This window comes from Telmatherina bonti (genome assembly GCF_933228915.1).
Source record: "Telmatherina bonti genome assembly, chromosome: 2".
NCBI lineage: Eukaryota > Metazoa > Chordata > Actinopteri > Atheriniformes > Telmatherinidae > Telmatherina > Telmatherina bonti.
The window spans coordinates 38,427,024-38,449,368 of NC_136620.1; the positions used below are offsets into that span (position 1 = coordinate 38,427,024).

At 37.9% G+C, this 22,345-nt stretch overlaps 2 protein-coding genes across 2 annotated transcripts; one reads left to right on the forward strand and one right to left on the reverse strand.

Annotated features, from left to right (window-relative positions):
* Positions 1–268: 268 nt before the first annotated feature.
* On the forward strand, positions 269–10,139 carry parp12a (poly (ADP-ribose) polymerase family, member 12a; the record flags this gene model as incomplete). The annotated part of the gene is made up of 11 exons (XM_079258241.1): positions 269–585; positions 3,478–3,613; positions 3,690–3,951; positions 4,022–4,171; positions 4,259–4,442; positions 4,522–4,696; positions 7,017–7,246; positions 7,339–7,426; positions 7,509–7,639; positions 9,615–9,766; positions 9,889–10,139. The coding sequence occupies 11 exons, from the start codon at positions 269–271 to the stop codon at positions 10,137–10,139; spliced, it is 2,076 nt and encodes a 691-aa protein (XP_079114367.1).
* A 3,557-nt stretch (positions 10,140–13,696) lies between these two features.
* tbxas1 (thromboxane A synthase 1 (platelet)) lies at positions 13,697–21,860 on the reverse strand. Its single transcript, XM_079249367.1, has 14 exons — positions 21,810–21,860; positions 20,790–20,940; positions 20,515–20,608; positions 20,220–20,272; positions 19,956–20,052; positions 19,742–19,858; positions 19,036–19,124; positions 18,801–18,949; positions 18,424–18,554; positions 17,676–18,032; positions 17,496–17,584; positions 17,277–17,414; positions 16,292–16,454; positions 13,697–15,077 (listed from the first exon to the last, which is right to left on the reverse strand). The coding sequence occupies exons 2-14, from the start codon at positions 20,888–20,890 to the stop codon at positions 14,964–14,966; spliced, it is 1,692 nt and encodes a 563-aa protein (XP_079105493.1). The 5' UTR covers positions 20,891–20,940; positions 21,810–21,860; the 3' UTR covers positions 13,697–14,963.
* Positions 21,861–22,345: the final 485 nt, after the last annotated feature.

Here is a 22,345-nt window from a genome sequence, read left to right on the forward strand (position 1 = left end):
CATGTGCCTAAACAAAATATGAATTCTGCGGGGGTTCGTGTCAAGTTTCAATAAATGATTAAATATAAATGTTCTTTAGAAATGTCCTTTACTACAAACACACAGCGAATGGAAGAGTTGAACAGGAGTTCACGTCCAGCCTTTTAAACTACGCCTTCTTTCTGAGTTTCTGTTTCATTTCCGTGTAAAGAGGCGTATTTTATAGCCTGGATAAAACCAGGTGAAGCTTTGGTTACGCTTTTATTTTTTACAGCTAAAACCTTTCAGGATGACGTCGGCTGTCTCTAAATTAATAATCAAGACCCTGTGCGACAACCACGGATGTCTGGACTTCAAGCAGCTGAATGCGAAACTTGCGCAAAGTCCGCCCAATAAAGCAGAGCTGCGCTCTGTCCTGTTCGACGATGGGAAGATAGTCATCCGAGAAGGCGAGAAACAGGCCTCAAGCGGTCAGATACTCGGGCCAGACAGTCTAGTCGTGGCTAAAACGAGTCTGAGGCTCTGCCAGAGAAAAGCTGGAAACTGCATGCAGTGCGATAGTTTACACCTGTGCAGGTATTATGTTTGCGGAGGCTGCACGTTCGGGTAAGTTGCTCTTATTGCCAGACAAGCAGTAAGATGCTAGGCATTCAGTTATTAATTTAACAGTATCTAACTATTTTTATGAAGTAATAGGCACATTATTTGGGTAGACTACAAATAATATAACAGAACAAAAGCAGATGGATCATGTTGATAACTTTTATTAACAAGGATGTTGGGTAAATTCTTTAATATTTCCATCCCTGCACCTGCATATGTCCTTACTTTTAAGGAAAAAGGCTTTCTTCGGGCTATTTTTACACCTTTGAAATATATTCAATCTTGTCCAATAAATTATATAACTCAGCTGGACTGATCAAAGTTTAACCAACATTAAAAACAAATGCCTGAGTGGGATGTGTCTTTAAAACTGATCAGAGAGTAAGGGGGAAAAACAATCTGACAACAAAATGCTGATCTGATAAATTAGTATAACAGCAGAACTTGGCCAGACAATAATAGTAGTAACAATAAGGAAAAACTGATTTGCATAGTTTTCCTCATACAGGTTAGGGTGTGTCTTCTAGTTGTTTTTTATTGGAAAATTTTTTTTTTTATCTTATTCCCCTCCCAGCAACACACCCATTAGTAAGTCACGCAATGCACAACACATACATACAGTATATATGTATGTTATAAACAAACTTGTATTGTTTTTAGAGGGTTGGAAAGCCTAATAAGTCAGCTATTCTCCTGTTGTTGTTTAATCTTGTTTTGCGATCCAGGCACAGCCAGGGGAGGATTAGTCACAGATGTATGACTGACACCTGAGTGGCGTCTAAATGAGAGGCAGACGTCTTGGAATGAGGTTCTGGGCTAAATGTTGGCGTGTGGCCTCACAGCTAGAAGGTTGCTGGTTAACACCTTTACTGGGGGGAGGCTTGAGTAGAGTGTGAAGTTTACATGTTCTCCCCATGTTCCTCCCACCCACAAGGCATGTGTCTCAGGTGATTGCCATGGTTAATTCAATCAGTCAATCAAAACTTTATTTGTAGAGCACTTTCACAGAACCTCAAAGTACAGGTAAAATAAATCAACATTAAAAGCACTAAAATAAAGACAACAAAATAGTTAAAAAGACAAAATAAGACAGAAAAGACCTAGTGGTCGCCGTTAAAAGCCAACATAAAAAGATGAATTTCAAAAAAGATTTAAAACCACTTAAAGTTCCAGCAGACCTTCCCGAAAGACCTGTTAACCTGATAATTGATCACTTTCACACTGACAATTTGGATAAAAGCCTGGGATCATGTGGCTTTCAACCACAGATAGGCCAGGATTACACCAGGAAACCACCAGGATTTGGAAATGGAGAGGATGGAAGGACGTGTCACATGTCCAGATTGTTCATTTACAAGATCGTCTTTGGATCACTTGGTGTATGTAGTAATATGATGGGAGGAGGGATGAAGAATGGGACTTCAAAATGTGACCAGTGTGTTAAATTAGTAAAGTGCCAACATGTTTGGTTTTATTTATTTATTACCTTGCAAGTGAGCCACTAAGATACGCACAACAAAAGTGAATATAATGCAGGGGATTTTGGCACATCTTCAAATCAAACTTGATTTGTATAGCACCCTGACACTGAGGATCCCCATGAGGAAAAAAGAACACTGGAGCTAAAAAGTTACTAAGATAAAATAAAGACACACAAGATAAAATAACTAAATCAGTAATTCTATAAACTGTGATGGACTGGCGAGCTGTCCAGGGTGTACCCTGCCTTTCGCTCAAAGACTGCTGGGATAGGCTCCAGCTTCCCTGCGACCCTAAATTGGACTAAGCAGTTAGGATAATGAATGAATGAATTCTGTAAAACATTAATAAGAACAATAAGATTAAACTTAATATGTAAATACATAAGTACATAAAATATGTAAAAAAAATTAGGTAAGACAAGGGTATTCTTTCATTCATTTTCTGAAACTGCTTAATCCAATTAAGCATTGCAGGACAATATGTAAAAGATTAAAATCAATGAAAAAATAAACACATATGTAAATAAAAATAAAACAGACAAATAAAATAAGAAAAATTTAAGCAAAAGCCAAAGTAAAAAAAGGTGGGTCTTAAGCCTCTTTTTTTAAAACATCTAGAGTTTCTGCGGCCCTGAGGTCCATTAGGACCATAAAACTGGAACGAGGTCTCGCCGCATGTTTTAGTTCTAACTTTCAGTATATTTAAAAGACCAGTACGAGATGACCTGAGGTAGGTCTGTGACGATATGCTTTTGTCCCGATTCAATCCCAATTTTTTGAGTGCCAATTCTATTTTAAACTGCAATTCTCACAATTCTTTGATATTGCTGATTTTTGTAGATTAAAAAAAATAAAATATATGTATACAACTTTTTTTTGCTCATCATTTTTCTTGATTTCAATTATGAAAAAAACAACACAGTAGCCAGATCATCGTTCTGCTATAATGCCCAAAATGACAAGTGAAAAGATCAAAAACAATAAAAATGACAAAAATTTCATGATGGATTATTTTTATTTATTTGAAAAAATAAAATCAATTTTCTTTTTTTTTTTTTTTTTTTTAAATAAAAGAATCTATTTTAGAATTGTGCAGCAAAAAAAAAATCCTGATTTTTTATTTAGATTTTCCCACCCTTAATCTCAGGGTCCGCGAGGGCTCAAAACTTAAAACAAGGTCAGATAATAAGAAGGCCCAAGACCGTTAAGCCATTTGTAAACAACTAAAAGAACCTTAAAATCTTAGGGATCTTTGCTTATTCCACAGAACTATAATCCTTATAGTTTGCACCAGTTTGTGAAGGTGACTAATCAGGTGAAAAATAAAACACTTACTGGTATTAAAGGGGAGAAATGTTAGATTGATTCAGTCAGGCTGCAGCTTTTAACAGAGACGGATTGTTGTCATTTTCAGACAAAAGTGCAAAAGTCCACACAGTCTGGATTCTTCGTACAATGCACAACTCTTGATGAGACACAATCTTCATGACTTGACAGAGAAACAGCTGTTCCAGCTGTTGCTGCAGAATGATCCTTATCTGCTTCCTGAGGTAAGTTTTTGCAGAGGTGGACACTGGGATCATCTTGTCCCGTTATAGAAGACGTCATCCTTGATTTCCTCGCCAGGTGTGCCCGCATTACAACAAGGGAGACGGTCAGTTTGGTTCCTGCAGATTCACCACTTCGTGCACAAAGCTGCACGTCTGCCAGCACTTTCTTCATGGTGACTGCAAGTTCGGCTCATCCTGTAAGCGAGCCCATGTTGTTGGAGAACATGGAATGAAGCTTCTTCGAGGACTCAGTCAAGGAAATCTTCAAATCCTTCACAAGATCTACAAGAATAAATTTATCATCTTGGGACAACAGGACAGACAAGCTGATGTTCCAGGTAAAGTTTCATTTAGGAAAAACCTTCATTACTTGATTTATGCCATCTATATTTTACATGTTTTCTTCAGTGGTTCCACAGGTGAAAAGGAGCACTTCACACCCTTCCGACAACACCGCTGAATTCCTCACCAGCTCGGCCTCCCCTTCTAAACCCATAAGTGATGCTGAGAGGAACGAAATCTGCCTCTTCTTCATTCGCAGACACTGCAGCTTCAAAGGTAGCGTCGTTCATGTTAGAGCTGAGCCGTCACACCCTCGCCTGGTCCCACTCTGAACGAATGCCTTGTGTGTGTTTTCTCTAACAGATAAATGTGCTCGTGTCCACTGGCACCTGCCTTACAGATGGCAGGTTTTAGACCAAGATGGAGTCACTTGGAAAGACTTACAGAACATGGAAGACATAGAGAAGGCCTACTGTGATCCAGCCCGTGACACAAGCTCCATGGATTCTCCCACGACCACCCAAGGGATTCTTGGTTATTTTCTAAGGTGCACCAAGAGACAGAAAAGCAGATTTTCTCTCACTGTTTCCTCAAGTTGACTAAAGTCTACTTAACTTTCCTTTCAGTTCTGTATCCAGCCTCAAGCAATTTGTCGACTTTAAATCAATGACATATGAGGGGTCTCCTGTTCGCCGCTTGTCCACTGCCTCCTCCGTCTCAAAGCCCCCCCACTTCATCCTGACAACAAAGTGGGTCTGGTACTGGAAGGACGATGGTGGGAAATGGTTGGAGTATGGAAAGGTGACTTGAACACGTATGAGTAACAAACTCATGGTTTGTGTTGTACCATATGAGATACAGACATGCTCCTTCTCAGTGTTTTACATTAGTTATTAAACGTGATATGCAGTATATAGATCACATATAAAATACACACTGATATAGTTGGCAATTAGAATCTGCTGTAACTCGGAAAGCTCTCGGTTAAGACGGTCATGAGTTTAGTTGGTGGTTGTTACGACCCAAGCTCCGCTGGGGCAACTGAGCCGAACAAAAGAAAGATCTGCGTCAAGGTGTTCGCACATGGACTGATTTATTGTTCAAAAAGGGAGAGATGAGGCAAGATCAGACCAGAAATGGCAACATGGTAAGAATGAGCTGGGGTTAAGAATGCAGCTTAAAACCATAAAAGGCCTCAAAACAACCAAACCAAAAGAAAAACAGGCATGTGAAGCATTTTTCCAAACAAAAGCAGCACCGGTTTAACCTTAACAACAAGCCCAATAGAGGCAACACTACTGGTATCACACCGACAAACAAGATTTATAACTACAAACAAAGAAACTAAACAAGGGAAAGCAAAGCTGCTCTATCGATGTCCACTGGAAATGCCAAACACCACAGCAGGATTAGGGCAGACCACTGCTGAGCCAGTGGTTGCCGCTGAAGGACTCCAGGTGTCTTTAAGTCCCGGCCATTAGTGGAATCAGCTGACATTGGAGCTCCAATTATCCATTGAGAAGGGAGGAGATGAGCATGTGACCGGTAGGACCAATCCCAGCCAGGAGGCAGCAAACAGAGTTTTGAAGGAGCAATTGATCAGAGGTGAAGTCTATCAGTGAAGTAGCAAGCAGCCGTAACCGTGGTGGATCAGCAGAGGCTTCTGATGAGGCTTCTCGGGAATCAGGAAGCATTAAAATGACTTGGAAGTAGTTTGTACTCAAATCAGTCTGGGAGGGGTAATCATAAAACAGAAATCATCCTTCCCCTCTGCAGTAACTGCTCTTAGTGAGACTAAACAGGCTGACATTGAATGTTTGAAAGTTTATAATGTCTTTAAAATGTGCTTTAGGTGTTCCAAATTTCTGTTTCTGCTATAGAACAGACAATAAAGTTATCTTGAGTCTTGCTGAAATAAGGAATGAGTTAAGTTGACTGTTGGATAATGGAAGCCTGAAGTGCATCAGGTTAGAAATCCCATGCAGCCAAACTGGAGGTCCCAGGATCAACTCAGGGGTCGCCATATCATTGAAAACATGAATTTATCAAATAAAATCCTGTTTTTATTAGAGCTGCCAAAAGGAATGCTTTAATGCAACATTAATCAGAAGAAATAAAATATTAAATTTGGCATTATCTGTGAAAGAAGCTGATTTTGGTGCCTTGTGGACAACCGAATCACTTTCTTCACCATGTTTGTGCAAATAAACAAGAAATTTGATTCTGGTTTGATTATCCTCTCTGCAGACCTGATAGTTTGTTGCAGTCTCTGCTTGTCCAGTTTGGTGGCAGATCCCAACCAGACTGATGGAAGTGCAGAAAGTACAATGTCTGCTTCACCTTTTTCTTTACAGTGGTTCCCAGAAACCTGAAGGTTTCCACCGTAGACTGTGTGTTGTTGAGGACAGTGAGGGGGGGCAGGTGTCGGGGGATTTCTCCTGAAGTCCACTATCAGCTCCACAGTCTTGAGTGGGTTCTGCTCCAGGTGGTTGTGACTGCACCAGTGGACCAGCCGCTCTACCACCCCCCTGTATGCGGACTCATCACAGTCCTGGATCAAAAACGTTGAGAATCACTGATGTAAAAATCATTTGAGATTTTTTTTTTATCTCAATTCTTATACCTTAAAAAATAACTCTTAAACTGCTGAAGTCGTTTGGGATGAATTTTATTTTTCAATCATGTTACGATCCAGTTATCAGGTGACCTGATTAGTTCTGAGTTGCTTTTTATGAAGCAATCACAGCACCTTTTCTCTGACCTTACTGGAATCAAAAGCAAAATCAGCATCTTTTCCTCTGCAGAATAGAACATTTACACTTTTCTCCTTGTATTTCTGGGTGTTTTTTTTATAACATTTTCAGATGAGCATACAGTTTCAGTGGTTTGCATTGGTGAAGTAATGAGTAGTAAAGTAATAGATTTGATTTTCTTTGCATTCCAGATGGTTTTCAGAACTTTTTATAGCAACAGAGGAGTTAAAGCCTGGTTCTTACCACCAGTACAAGGACACATATTTAGTGTCTGCTGCATCGTCATCTTCTTGCTCTTAAGTAATTACTTTTAAGTAATTTATTGGTAACTTTGATGAATTATTCTCTGCTTTTTGGGTTCTCATTAGAATGATGGCAGCGCCACAGTCTCCTCCCAGACTCTGGAGAATGTGTACCTGGCAGACAGGGATACAGCGATTCCTTTCCAAGCTGGCAAACAGCAGTATGTTCTCCACTTTAAAGATGCAACTGGAGCCCAGAAGATGTATCAGCAAAATATAAAATACAAAACGGAGAGGGAGGTCCGAAGGAGGCCTAGCTTTGTGTCTTCTACTGACGTGGAGATGCAGTTGAAGAGGTACTTTTGAAGCTTTTCCAGTTATTTGCATGTAGTTTTGAGTATGTTGGGATCACCAGGATGGCTGCTAATATTTACATCTTTTTCTGTAGCCCATCGTCTCACGGCTGCAGCTCAACGGCGGCTGAAAGTGTCCCACCCCACTGGGACATGAATGCTCTGCCTGAATTTGGATACAAGGTGTTTTTATCAAACAAACTGTATGTTATCGTAGTTTGTATTTTCTTGGCTTATTTATTTAAACTTCCCTCACTCCCTTTAGCTCGTGCCGCTCTCCAAACCGACAAAGGATTACGATTTGATTGAGAAGCTGTTCAAGACCACCATGCCTAACAGCAGAATAACCAGCATCGAGAGGATCCAGAACCCCTCCTTGTGGAAAGTCTTTCATTGGTAAATCACTTTTAGAGGAGCATTGGTAACTTTTAACGTTAGATATGAAACTACTGCCAGTCCAGGTTAGAAACTATTGATTATGTCAAACTATGCTAACCTGTATTAGCAACGACACTGGACCTGGGGGAAGCGGTCTGCTCTCCTTGAAAGTGACAAAGCTTTTGCAGGAGTCAGATTTTCTGCCTTAAATACTTCAGATATGCAGATTTCTCATCTCGATCCCTTAAATACCTGAAGTCTAAAGCTGAGCTGCACAGTATATCACAATGTACATGTACAATCGTCACATCGCTCGCCCTGCAGTGCAGGAGGCTACATGACACACAGGTTTGCTTATTTACAGTGGCAGTAAACAAACCTTCATGGTAAAACACATTTGTTCATTATAGAATGAAACACATACTCAGGACTAAGATCAATAAAAGCAAGCAGTGAAAAAAACCCCCAAAATAAAATAACTGTTAGATACAGACAGAAACCACACAGACAAAAAGAGGTGAGATCAGTACAGGTTAATGTCAACAAGACAGCAACAGCGCCTCGTAATTTAAAGTGACATTTAAGTTGAAGATTCCTGTATTTTTCCCTCACATTGCAGTATATATCACAAGGTGAGGTAAAAATCACCATGTCACTTTTTTTTCCCCTACATCCTGAAAGCCTAAAGCCGCCTCTCATTTATTTCATCACATATATCAGGGCTGGCTTCGTTTAGTTCCTGAGATCTACCATCCTGCAGCTTTTAGATGCAACCCTTCTCCAACGCACCTGAAACAAATGAACGGCTCGTTGTCGGGCCTCTGCAGAGCTGGATGACATGCAGAACACAGAATTCAGCTCTTTGAGTTGATTCAGGTGTGTTGGACAAAGATTGCATGTAAAAGTTGTAGGACTGAACTTTGGCACCCCTGACTTATTTTATTTAATCAAGTGATGCAGTTTTTCTTGCAAATTTTAAAGCAGTTTTGAGCAAAAGCTGTAAATTCTTTCTGATGTTTCTTTTAACTTCTTTCAGACTTTGCAGGGGCTCTTTTTGCAAGCAGCTTGCTACAAATCTAAACTTAGATGCAATTTTATATTTAAAATTTATACTTCTATATGTTCATATTTTTTTCTCTTTTTTTTGTTGATTTATATATGTTGAATGTTCCTTTATTTCAGTGACATCAGACAAAACGCATATAGTCAATACCATTTCATCCATAAATAAAATATAATTGATAAAAAATAAATGAAGGACGGAAAAAAACGTTCTCTAGATTTGTATATTTTATATTATTTATTCTGTATTTTATTCTGTTAACTTGAGTCATTGTTTGCCTCAATACTTACTGCAACTGCTAATTTCCCAGTTTTTAGATATATAAAAGTTGCTGGCGAGCTGATAATATGTGGCAGGCTGTCGTACATATGTTTTCTTTTGCACCAGCAACAAATCACCCCCTGTCTTGTGCCCTCTCACTAAATGGAAAAGGAGCTATGCTTATATCACCTTTTTTTTTTTTAGTCATTTTGACCAGTCAAAGCACTTTCACACTGCAAGTCGCTTTCACCATTCATTTTTGAGGAGTTATTAGCTTTTTTTTCTATTTCACTCATCAATGAGTTCACCAGATGCAATGTGGGGTTCAGTATCTCGCCCAAAGTTACTCTGAAATGTAGTCTGGGAAAGCCAGGACTGAACCACCAACCTTCCAACTGACAGACAATCATTTTTTGTCCATAACTTCATTGTATTCCTCCTTTAAAAAGTTTAGAAAACTAAAATAAAAACAGCAAGAAATTCTGTTTAAGTGGCTTTAAGTTGGTCATACCAAGTATTTCCCTTCAAGCTGGTTTAAGTTTTTTTTCTTATAAAATCTGCACTTGTTTTCCAGTTTTGTTTGCACATTTCAGAAAATCAGTGCACATAGTTCCTATTTTGCGGACACTGAGGGCAGCTAACTGTTTCTGTTTACCACCTCATGTTCAGGCAGAAGGAGCAGATGCAGGGGAGGAATGGAGGGAAACTTGTGGATCAGAAGTACTTGTTCCATGGGACAAATGAGTCCTTGATTGACCCCATATGCGAACAAAACTTCGATTGGAGGGTGTGTGGTGCCCATGGGACTGCTTATGGCAAAGGTACAGGAAATCTGCCTTTAGTGATATAATATAGACAAAAACAGCGCCATAAATGTTTCTCCTTATTTTAAATCCAGAGTTTACATATGACAGAAATGACCACAATGCTTTTTTCCTCTCAGGAAGCTACTTTGCCCGAGACGCATCCTACTCAAACAGATATTCCAGCACCGGAGGCAGCCCGAAGATCATGTTTGTGGCTCTGGTGTTGGTGGGGGAGTACACAAAGGGAAGCAGTAGCTACGTCCGACCCCCATCAAAAGGAAACCAAACTTTCTATGACAGCTGCGTGGACAACATGAGCAACCCCAGCATATATGTTGTCTTTGAGAAAATGCAGATTTATCCAGAGTATCTTATCAAATACATGTAAGTCAGGCTACTGGGTTTTTTTTTTTTTTTTTTTTTTTGCTGACGATACCATAAGATGGTCTTCAGTGAGGGATTTGCTTAATTCCCAATGTCATCATTTTAAATCTAAACATACAAGCAGAATTACTTGCTATATAAACAGAAAGTACAGAAGTTTATCTCTTTTTTTTCTCAGTATTTTAAGCTCTGTGTGATTTTCTATTCAAACTGTTTCCAAAGCCAGAATCATTCCAGTTGCACGTTCTTCCACACAACTCTGTTGGAGTCTTTTAATCAAATTTTTCTTCTAACTTTAGGGTTTAAAGAGCTGTGTAAAAGATTAAAGTCTAATTTTGGCTCAGTTTGTTAGATTCTGCTGCTTTAGAGCTACATCCACAGTTTTTTTTTATGGGGTTGCACATTTAAGTAACGGTAATGGACGAAGTTGGAATGAAAAGTAGTTCTTTTCTCCTCCACACCTCTCTGAGAGGCCTGAGTGGAAGTAGGTCTTGTGGCAAAATTAAAATTCATAAGCAACTCAGCTTGAAAGAAGAAGTTGGAATAGTGTCAAAAAAAGCAGGAAGAATTTCTATATTTAGAGTGTCTGTCTGTGCTGAGCCGGGAGGATGTCTGAAGGTGATGTGGAACTGAGTGGATGAACATGTTGTACCTATTTTCTCCCTGCTTTACTGTACCTGATTTATCTTTGTTAAAACAATGAATCTGATCAGGTGGTTGAATATAAAAACACAATGAGGTCTTCCTTTATTGAATGTAAACAGCAGAATTGTATTTTTTCAGCTGCAAAGACTCATAAAAGTGTTTAAAATGGGTCATGAAGTGTGGATTGGTTCACGTTGGATGTCTGTTTCTCAGTTTGTTCCAGGGTTTTTCATTCATGTTATCTTTATGTTCCTTTGAGTTGTCTTCTTGTACCTGCTCTGCTGTTGCTGATTGCTACACCTGCTCTTTGTTTAGTAATCAGTTCCCTACCCTTAGGTTTCTTTCCCTCCTTGTCAAACCTCCTCTTTCCTGTCTTGTATTTGGGTTTGGGGGAGGTCATTTTTGCAATAAATAAAATTTGCATGCTTGACTGCTGCCTATGAGTTTGCATTTTGGCTGTTCCTTCTCATCCACACATGATTATGATGATAAGTCATTTAAGATGGGGTGGGGGGGATTTGCCATGTTGTTGAATGATAATATCCAAGGCAAGCATAATTTTAATAATTTATTCAATTCAATTCAACTTTATTCGTACAGCGCCACTTCACAACAATGTTGTCACAGGGCACTTTACATACATGAATCAACATACACATCATTTCAAGCCAGTTCATACATATCCTATAATAGAAACCAACTGATTGCATCGAGTCGTGACTCCGATCCTGAGCATGCATGCGGCGACAGTGGGAAGGAAAAAAACTCCCCTTTAACAGGAGAAAAACCTCTGGCAAACTAATGTTGGATAACTGGGATTTAATTGGAACAAAAATTTAAAGGATTAAATTGGGCCTTGAAATCATATCAGAACGTGTCAGCAATGCTTTTCCATGACACACGTGTGTCCTTACACTTGGTGTCTCTTGCCTTAAATTCCAAAATGAGAACATTTAGGGCAACAAACATGACAGAATACAAAAGTTTCATGTAAACATCTAGACCAGGGATTGTCAGTTCTGGTCCTCAAGGTGTCCTGCAGGTTCTCCAAGTGTCCCTGCTGCAACGCACCTGATTCAAATCAATGTGTATTTAGCAGACGTGTCTGAATCTGAAACAGGTGTGTTGCAGCTTAGAAAACCTGCAGGACACTGGACTTTGAGGTCCAGGATTGACGATCTCTAATCTAGAGAGACAATTACACATATTTAATTCTAAAATATTAACTTTCTTTTGAGGAGGTTTGGTGATGAGATATGACTACAAGTCTTTAGAATATTTAAATACAGGAACTAAAATTTAATACAGAACCTTCACCTTAAAAACACGCCCCTTGATTTCCGACTACTCTGCTGTAGGTATCTGTGACCATGTGATTGTCATCTGGCTGTGTTGTAGCATGATGGCACACAACATGTCAGCAGGAAATGGGAAGTAATCTCTGTGTGGAAGCTATTGATTCTCATTTGATAAAGGAAAGTACAAAGGAGGCAATTGGAAAAAAGGCAATGTAATATAATTGGTAATACACACCCTGGCCACAAAAAGTGCCCACCTGGATTTAATCATGCAAACATGTCGGAGCGTCCTATTGGACAATTCCTGCAAGGTAATTATCTTTCAGCAGCAACAAGTTATTTAACTCCGCCTGATGCAGCAAGCCGCTTTTCATTTCTTTACCAAGAGTGTGTGCTCATAGAAAAGATGCTAGTCTGTTTGAGAAGGGTAAGGCAGAGAAAAACAAAGAGATGCAGAAACTAATGAAACTGGGTTCAGGACTGTCAAACACATGATTAAAACTGGAAGGGTGGTGGAAACCATCGCCTTCCAGGAAGGCATGGTGGGAAAACATTGTGAATGATGGTGATCACCTAAACGTTTGGTGAAACCAGATGGAAGCAAAACAACAGTAGAACTCAGGAGCATGTTTCATGGTGATAGTAATAACATTTCCACATAGAGGTGGAAATATTTCTGGTGACAAAGCAGAAGCTTATCAGAGCTTCGTATGCTGCTGCAATCGAAGCTAAAAGCCATCCAACAAAATCTCATGACCTTGTTTTATTCTTTTGGTCAGGCCGTGTAGCACCAGCAGGGCAGTTGTCTTCATACACTTTCATTATTTTGCATAAACGGCCCCTCATCACTACTCTCATAAACCCATTTGTCCATCTTACACATTAGTCTTAGATGGGGGAAAAAAAAACTACAGTAATTTCCTGTGAATTACCTCAGACTTAGGGTGATATTTGTGATCTAAAAATGCAAAACTGATCAATTTTTTTGAAGAAGCAGGAAAGACGGATGACATTAATCCAACTTTACTGGACCTGTCAATGGTTAACATCTAGTTTGATAATAAAAAGGTCTAATAATGCTGCAGAATGGCCAACACAGATAAAAATAAAATGCTGGTATTTTATGGTGTATAATATGAATTCTTTCATTTGAAATAAACACTGAAATGCTAATTGCTAAATGATAATTTAACATAGGGACAATTCTTAAGTTTGCTTGCTGGTTTGAGCTAAACATGTACATCTATACTTGATGATCATGTAACATTTGTATTTTTTTTTAATCATTTATATTAAGACATTTTCCTAATGTTTTAAATGTCCGGTAGAGATTATTTATAAAAGCTTGAATGGGGACTGCTGAGAGCAACAGGTCATTTTATGTTTAGATTAACACAGAAATGTACTTTTTCCCATGAAAATAAACAGAAAAACAGCCATGTTAACTCTTTTATTTTAGTTTCTCACATTAAATTTCTTCCATGAAGAGTTTCCAATTTTAAACATAATTTAAAAATCATCAGCTACAACATTTGTTTCATAGAAACGAATCACAAAGCAAATCACAAGGTTCAAATAAATATATGTGAATATGTTTTCATTTAGTAATTGCTGGCCTTAACTCCTATGTCTTAAAATATTACAGTACTTCATGAGCAAAAAAAAAAAAAAAAAATCCTATAGTAGGAAATTAATCCAATTTTTTTCCTGAACACATAAGGATTGGTCCATCTGCTTACATGTTCCTTTCTCCTTCACAGTGGAAATCTGGGAAGGATTTGTCAAAGCAGTTTAATAAACAAGTTATATTCTACCCAAATATTTATGGATATTTCTATTGAGCAAAAGTTGTATCGGCTCATCAAGCAACCATTCAGCGAACTAATGAACACGTGGAGCTGGAGATGTGGCGCCAGTGGGACGTAAAGCAGCGATGTCTGTGTGGAAGCAGTTATGCTGCTGGTAGTATCTGAATATATGATGATAAGCAAAGTAAATAAAATGAACATAAACTCTGTTAAAGAGGCATCTGGTAACAGAATGTGCAAGTTTTTAGTGTAAAGTAACAAAGCTTCAAGAGAAGTATAACGATCAAACAGCTAACCAGATGTGCAGGTTTGCTTCTTAACCATTTAATGATTTTCATCATTTAATTAAGGATTAAATTCACAGAAACTGATAAATATCAGTGCCCAAGTGCAAACAAACAAATGTAATTCAGAAAAGTAGAAAAATGCTTTATTAAATAAATCTAAAAAAAGAGAAAAACTGAGAAACTGGTGAGTGATTAGCTCTGCGTGTTATTCTAAAAGGCAGTGAGTGATTCTTTTTAAGAATTTACCCTTCACTTTTTAATCTAATTTCTCCATTTTTCTAATGTCTTAGAGTCAAATGACTTTTTCCACCGAGGTCAAAGGAAAATATTAAGTTAATTTCATATATAAAAGACAAACTTGGTGCAAAGTGGAGCATTATGAATGCCAAAAATTGTTGAATTTTAGATATTTTGCTCTGTGAGTTTGTATCCAGTTGTTTAATACAATATACACAAAGTACTTTTGGAATTATGAGCCTTTCCAATCTATAGAAAAACTATTTGACTGCAGTTCTGGTCTCACAAAGCCCGACCCACCTCCTCAGCCAAACATTCACCGACCATAACGCCTGATCTTCCACTCAGATACAGCAACTCTGTCATGAAGCAGCAACATTATCACTAGTTCAGCACGTTTCCACTAGTTAGGCTCAGTAATCGAGGTATGCAGAGTTTCAGTAACTATTTAAATCAACGAAGATCTGATGATGTTCTAGTGCAACTTGAAAGAAGATTCGTCATCTTTTCTGTGTTTTTCTACCTTCCAAGAGGAATAGAAGTGATTTTTATTTTAATCATGTGATGGTGAATCGCCGAGCCCCCCTCCTCCATCTCTTCTTGTGATTTTCACAAATATGCCGTTTTTAGGTCCAAGAGTGCTCGATGACTTCAACTCGAGAGGAACCTGGAAGATGAAAACCACAGAAATGAGCATGTTTCACACTAACTGCTGTTAATGTGGGGCGTTCATATGGAAATGTGCACATAGGTAAAAGATGTATATTAACCCTTTAAAGATCAACCTAAGAACAGCTGTGGAGAAAAGTCCAATTTTTTTTTTATCAAAGTATTTTATTTGACCCTTTTTAAAAAACCATCTAAATATTTGTTGGTATTTTTAACTATGTATTTCCTCGCCACGCAAGCCAGACTGTCTCGCTGTACCAGCGTAGAGTCTGGGGACCCACTCGCATCAACGGATTTCCAGGGTGGGACAAACAAGCACGGAGTAAACCAATCAGAAAAATGTCGGACGTGATGTCAGTAAAGTGGCAGCCTACAATGTCCAGAAGTTTTCAGTAGAACGAACGCAACAGAAGTAAATAAACATGGCGTGCAGTACAGAAGACATAAATGACCTGGTTTGTTGTTGCTGTTAAACCTGAGGCTGCATGGCGTTAGTGGCAACTCGTGTTGCTTTTTGAACCTAATCAAAAAAATCTTCAGTGTTTTGAAGAATACGTGGTGACACAAGGCAAGATTCTCCTCAGATCAACCAATCAGAATAGCCGGTTTGTTTCAGATGTGAATCTCCGTAAAAGGGAGGGTGTCCAGATTGAGTCGCTCTGTATTGAATATATAGAGCACTCCAGTCTGGTGTGCCAGGCTATTTATTTTCATGTAATAGATCAAAATCATTGTAGTGCAACCCTCTGCTTGTCCACCAGGATGCAGGAGACCACTTTCTGATGGTCTACAACGGGGTTTTGAGTAAAGTTTCTACCATAAAGTGATACAAAATGTCTCAAACTGTATCAAATATAACAAATTTGGCTTTAAAGGGTTTAATATAATATTAGTAACACTGAAAACTTCATTATATCACATATATCCAGCAAAGTCCATCATGACGGAATTATGCTCATCAGAAATACGGTGAAGCTAAACATTAAGATGACAGGACAGTATATATAATACAAGACATAACTTTAGCAGCCATGGTGGGATAATAGTTTACACTACACATTGTAATACTTAATTTGTATTAATTCATTCTGATGTTTTTCTTTATCAGTGTGATGGAAACAGTAAGTCTATAATGTCAGCAGATGTAAAGAAAGACAGATTTATTCCTGGATGTACAATATGTGCTTACACTGTGATTGTGAGTCGACCCACCTTGGTCTCGGAGACCGCCACGATGCTGAACCTGCGGAAAAGACGCAGTAAAGCCATTCTGATCTCCAGCTGGGCGAGCCTCATTCCCACACAGTTACGGGGTCCAGCCCCAAACGGCAGGTATACGAATGGGTGGCGACGAGCCTTTTCCTCTGGCGTAAACCTGCAAGTCAATGGCAAGGCTGATTTTTAGTTTAACATGGTTTTTTTCATAAACAAATCTATGGAAAAGTATTGAAATAACAACAAAAAATACCTTTTTCTGAATTACCAAGACAAATTTAACTAAAAAAATATTTAAAATAAAATAATTTTCTTCTCTGTTTTTGTGAATTAATGAGATCATTCCTCTAAATATGGATAAGTAATTCTAACAGTTTAAGTTCCAAACTATTTCTCTGCCCTCTAATGTTGCTTTGCGCTGGAAAAAAAACTTTATTCAATCCTTCCAAACAGTTTGAATTTAGCTTTTGTCTATTTCCAGATTTTTCTGTCAGTTTAACAGAATAAAATCCATAAAGGATTTTTATACTCAACCACAGAGGAAACAGATTCCCTCAGTTTATTATTGCGCTACTGAAAGAACTTTCTGGATTAATAATGCATGATTTAGAATCAAGAATGGAAAAAGCTGCACATGGCTTGAAAAATAACCTTGAAACAGTCAAAATATAAGTTTGATGCAACTGCAGTCACAACAGGATCGGTAATTTATGATTCGTATGCTGGTAACGATGAGCAAAAATACTCGTATTTCCTGTTTATGGTGGATACTTCCAGCTGCAGTTCAATTTTAACTCAAATGTTTGGTTGTGATTGATTTCCTGCTCATCTCAGCTGGTTTAAATGTCTCAATAAAAACAGTGTTTACTGCATTATCATCATTACGATTAGCCGTTGCATAACGCAGGTCTTGTTTTCCAACAAGATCATTTCTCAATAAACACAAGTCCGCTTTGTTTAGTGGATTTAAAAGCTGAAAGACCTCTCTGGTATGAACTTCTCTGGCTCTGGCCAGTGCTCTGGATCATAATGGAGGAAGCCTGCAGGAATTTCCAGTGTTGCTCCTTTTGGAAGAAACTGGCCATTCACCACACAGTCATGATCTATGTCTCTTGCAAACCTTGATGGGACAGAAGGAAAATAAATGACTTGTTTCATTAGACATAATGTATTATCTAATCCTCTGAAATGTTCCTTTTACCTGAATCCAGGTGGGTAGAGACGTAAGGCTTCACTTACAACCATGTCCAAATACTTCAGCTCCTGGACATTTGTGTAATCCGCTGAATCCTACAAAAAAAAAAAAAAACAGGTAAACTGACTTCAACCTCTACAATTAAAGTCCAAAAAGACAAACAGTTGTTCAGGGAGACGAACTTACGTGTCTGGAGAAGAAATCATCCACCTCCTCTTGAACTTTCTGCTGACACTCAGGGTGCAGCGCCAGCAAGTAGCAGGTGAAGGCTAGCGTGTTGCTGCTGGTTTCGTAGCCCGCCAGGAGGAAGACAAAAGCCTGCCCAACAACCTCATCTTCCGTCATCATTTTTCTGTGTGGACGCCTGACGGGCGACTCCTGCGAGGTCTGATGCTCATTATCTTGATCTGAAGCTGAAGACTGCACCTGATGGCTCCTGTTTTCCATCCCGTCCGCGTGGTTTGCTGTGTCAAAGTGCTCCAATGACACACACTCTTTGCTGGTTCGGGCATCTAGCATCAGCTGAAGGAAGTCTCTACGTCTCTAAACACAACAAAAGATCGATAAATTCAGAAAGTTCAGAATAAATAAAGCTGTGCATGGCACAACAAATGTGAGATGGTTAACTCTTTAAAGCCTGGAAAAAATGGCAAGAAAAGTTAGATTTTTTTGAGCTTGACGTCTTTATTTGGCCTTTTAACAAAATGTTAGAAAAAATTTACATTTTTTGGGGGGATATTTACCATTTATTACTATGTGTTATGTTAAAACTATTAGAGTAGTCTTCTGCTTCCTGCAATCTATTAGGGGGCAGAAGATGAGTGTCAGATTTTGCTGAATGGGATTTTAAGCAAAGTTTTTACCATAAACTGATGTAAAAGGTCTCAGAAGCAGAAACTGAAGAAACTAGGGGTTAAATGTCAGTTAGATCCACCTGATCTGCAGGTTGTTCCTCTCTCTGTTTGATGATCTTCTGAATGCAAGTGATGAAGAACTGATTCATCTGGTCTCGTCTCTTGTTTGGGATAAATCTCGCAATGGGAGCCATGATGGAAGGAAAGGCAACTGTACAGACAAAAACAAAAAAGTGTCCAATGTATGACTTGACTTAAATTTAACAAAACATAACATTTTATTCCTTAATTTCTTACACTTGACAAAGAAAAATAAAGATTAACTAGAAAATCTTTGATTTTGTCATATAAAATGTATAAAAGAACAGCATTTGATCAACTGTATGATGAAAAAAATACATGGAGTTTATAATCCTTCCTCTTTAATTCTTCATTTTCAGTAAATTTGCCAACTTACTGAAAAACAACATGATGGGCCGGAAAAAAGAAAAGGTAAAAAACATCTGCGCATGATGGACAAATGGGTCATCTGGGTTGTTTTGTGAGTCCACCTGAGTTCCAAAGGCCACAGTGGCAATGACATCCATGGTAAAGCAGCCAAAACACCTGGAAAAAAAAGGGTTCAGATGTTATGCTGCAGAAAATGAAAAAATAAACATGACTGACTTTACTTGCTTTGTTGTTGCGATTACCTGTGGATGTCAAAGGGCTCTCCTGACTCAGCGTGGACATTCAGGTTCTTCATCAGTGCCTCAGTTGCTGTGTTGATTAGAGGAACCATCTACACCAAACAGGAAAAACGTAAAAAGTCCTGCAAAAACTGGCACTGATTTAGAAGTGTATAATCCAGGTGCCATAAAGTCCTGTTCGGCAGCTGTTCCAACCAGTCATTAAACCCGCTCAATTTAATTAGCGCAGCTCCACTGCAAGGTAGATGAACCTGTTAGTGACATCACCTGTTCTAAATGCACAGGTAGGTCCAAAAACATGGCAGAACTTCTACTTTATAGCACCTTCAATAGACACCTCTGCTGATTTATACACACAGAACAAAGAAGGAAAAGGACCCGACAAGCCCAGCAACTCCCACAAAACCGCTGGGAAGGTTTTTTTCATACAATAAGAGATCAACAACACTCCATCATGCATGATATTATCTGCATTAGGCGTTTGGCACATTTAACAACTGGGTGATTAAAGGGCTTTATAGAGACATTGAACTTTAGAGAATAAAAAGCATCTTTTAAACCTAAAAACAAGAGTGAAAGGAAAAGGAAAGAACATTCAATAAAAACCTTTAAAAATCTTATCAAGTAAAAAAAAGAACTAAAGCCATACCAATGAGGCTGAATGTAAAGTTTATGTTAAACACATTCATATCGTTTAGAAGAATCTCACTTCTTTCATCTTGGCGGAACTGAAGGACGGCGTCAGGATGCTCCGCACTCTCTTCCACCGTTCATTCTTCAGGAAGAGCAGGCAGTCAGTCATGGGCTTGGTGGCAAAACGAATAGTCTGAACAGAAAAACAGCAGAGAATAGCATCAAATGTCTGTTGAAATAAACCAATAAAATAAATGTGCACACCAGGAACCTTGAATTTATGTCCTCACCATTCTGTTAGGGAAGCTACTGAAGTCCTTGACCATCACTTGTCTGAGTATATCAGGGTCAGCGATCACCACCACCGGTCTACGACCCAAATAATACCTGCAAGATATATCATGTAAATCACATATTTGGAGTCTAATCATACTTAAAACTTTAATGCCCAAATGCTTTTTCATGTAATTTTATTTTATATTAAAGCAGGAAGTAAATGTAAAGTAAAATGTTTGCATCATGAATCTTATTGATGCTGCTGTGTTTTTACTTACCCACACACTCTGCCATATGTCTTTATAAGATTGTTAAGAGGTTTAAAAAAGCCCTAAAAATGAAGTTAGAAAAAACATTTTAAAATATTACTCTTTAGAAAAATAAAAAATCTGATATAATGCTGATATAAGAAAAAGTGAAAGTCTGAAAGCAAATCGCTTTACTGACAATATAAGAGCTACATATAAAACTGCCCAATGACACTAAAAAAATGGACCTGCAAGTGAGAAATTAAAATACAAGAGATGGTTCAGTAATTTTTTTCTTTTCTGTTGTCGTTGAACTGGATCTCACCTCCCGAAACAGGAATATGTTGCCATAGAAAGGCACCGGCTTTGGGTGTTTGATACCACATCGAGAAAGGACGGAGAACGGATACACCGAGTACCTACAGACAAGAGGTTGAGTTTGAATAAAAGAATTAACACAAATTTACAATTAAATGCATGTATCCAAAATGTATTAGCCATTTACCATAAATTTATTTAAAAAATTTAACAGATAATATATTTTAATTTATTCCAACTGCAACACAAATATCAAATGTCAAACACAGACACTTTACTTACCAGTAGAGAAGACCCAGAAAAGTCAGGATGAGCGTAAACGTCACAGAAAATCTGCTGACTTCAATGTTGAATATGTTCAGAAAATCACCTACGGTCTCCATGACGGTAAAACGCTTCTCAATTTTCAACCATCAACGTTAGGACACGGCTCCTTAAAGGAAACAAACACAAAGGATTAGTTTTAGGGCTAATTAAAATAAAGTACTGTATCTGTTAATGATAATGATGCCATACAACATCTATCTTAGCAACTAAATCTTTAACAACAACAGTGACCCAACATCTACCCTTCTATCGATAAGCTGACTGTTTCTCAGAAAAGTTGTTAAATATTGTTTTGAAACTTGTTTAAAGTCCTCACTCTGTTTTCCTAGGCTCCTAGATCATATGGTTTTAATTATCCCAATTTTTTAATAAGACACAATCTGTAGAAAAATGATAAAAGATCCAATGATTCCCAGCTTTGCATTTACTACATATTTCATACTGTGGGAACTCATGACAGGGTGTTTATAATTAACCAAAACACTTATCAAATGAAATTACTTATGTTTTAGTCATTAAGATATTTGCTGTAAAACAAAATATTTCATTTTTTAAGGAAAGTAAAAGACATGTTTTAAATACATTTTAATATTAATATTATCATCTTACACCACAGTATCGGTTATTATAAATAAATGATATGCCATTCTCATTTATCAGAATGGGTATACTTCCTAACCCTTACCCTTTCTGTTTAGCCTGAGCTTGACTTAATTAGAAATATTGATATATTATAATAAGAATAAATTAAACAGGTAAGATAGCAACAATATTTTTCCAAAAACAATAACTCAGGTGTAGCACAGCAGGTCATATGATGCTAGGCTAGCAGGCTAGCAGGTTACTAAGGTTGTGTAGAGATTAAACTTCTCCACTGAACGCCGTCTTACATGTCTAAACGCCATTCTCACTTCTGTTTTCACACATGGATAAGGTTTTAGTTATTGTTTAATATTGTGATGTAGTAATACTCACTTCGCACTGTAGTTTTCTCCCAATGTAAATATTATGAAACTGTTTTCTTCCTCTGCTGTCGGTCTGTTGGATAAATGCCGCCACCATTCGTCCCGGAGTGGAACGACAACGTCCAACATTTATTCAATTAACCAATGAAACCATCTGTTCACTTATTGTACATAACTTTTTTTTGTTGTTGTGAAAATAATCTAAATATATATATATATATATATATATATATATATATATATATATACACATTATTCACAACAAATATTATTATATTATCCTATTTATTGATGCAAAATGACATTGGAGCATTATATTGCTGCCATTCTTTGCTATTGGACATAAATACAATTTTACAACATTACAAAACCGTCACACAAATGTCTAAACTCATTTGCATCATGTTTAGTCATGAATCACTGCAGAGCTAAAAACTTAAGTGTGACTTCATGTATGCATGCAAGTGGACTAAAAGAAAACTGTGTGTTGCAGTTCCTTGTATTATCTGTAGAGAGCACTCACACAGCACACATCATATTCTATAT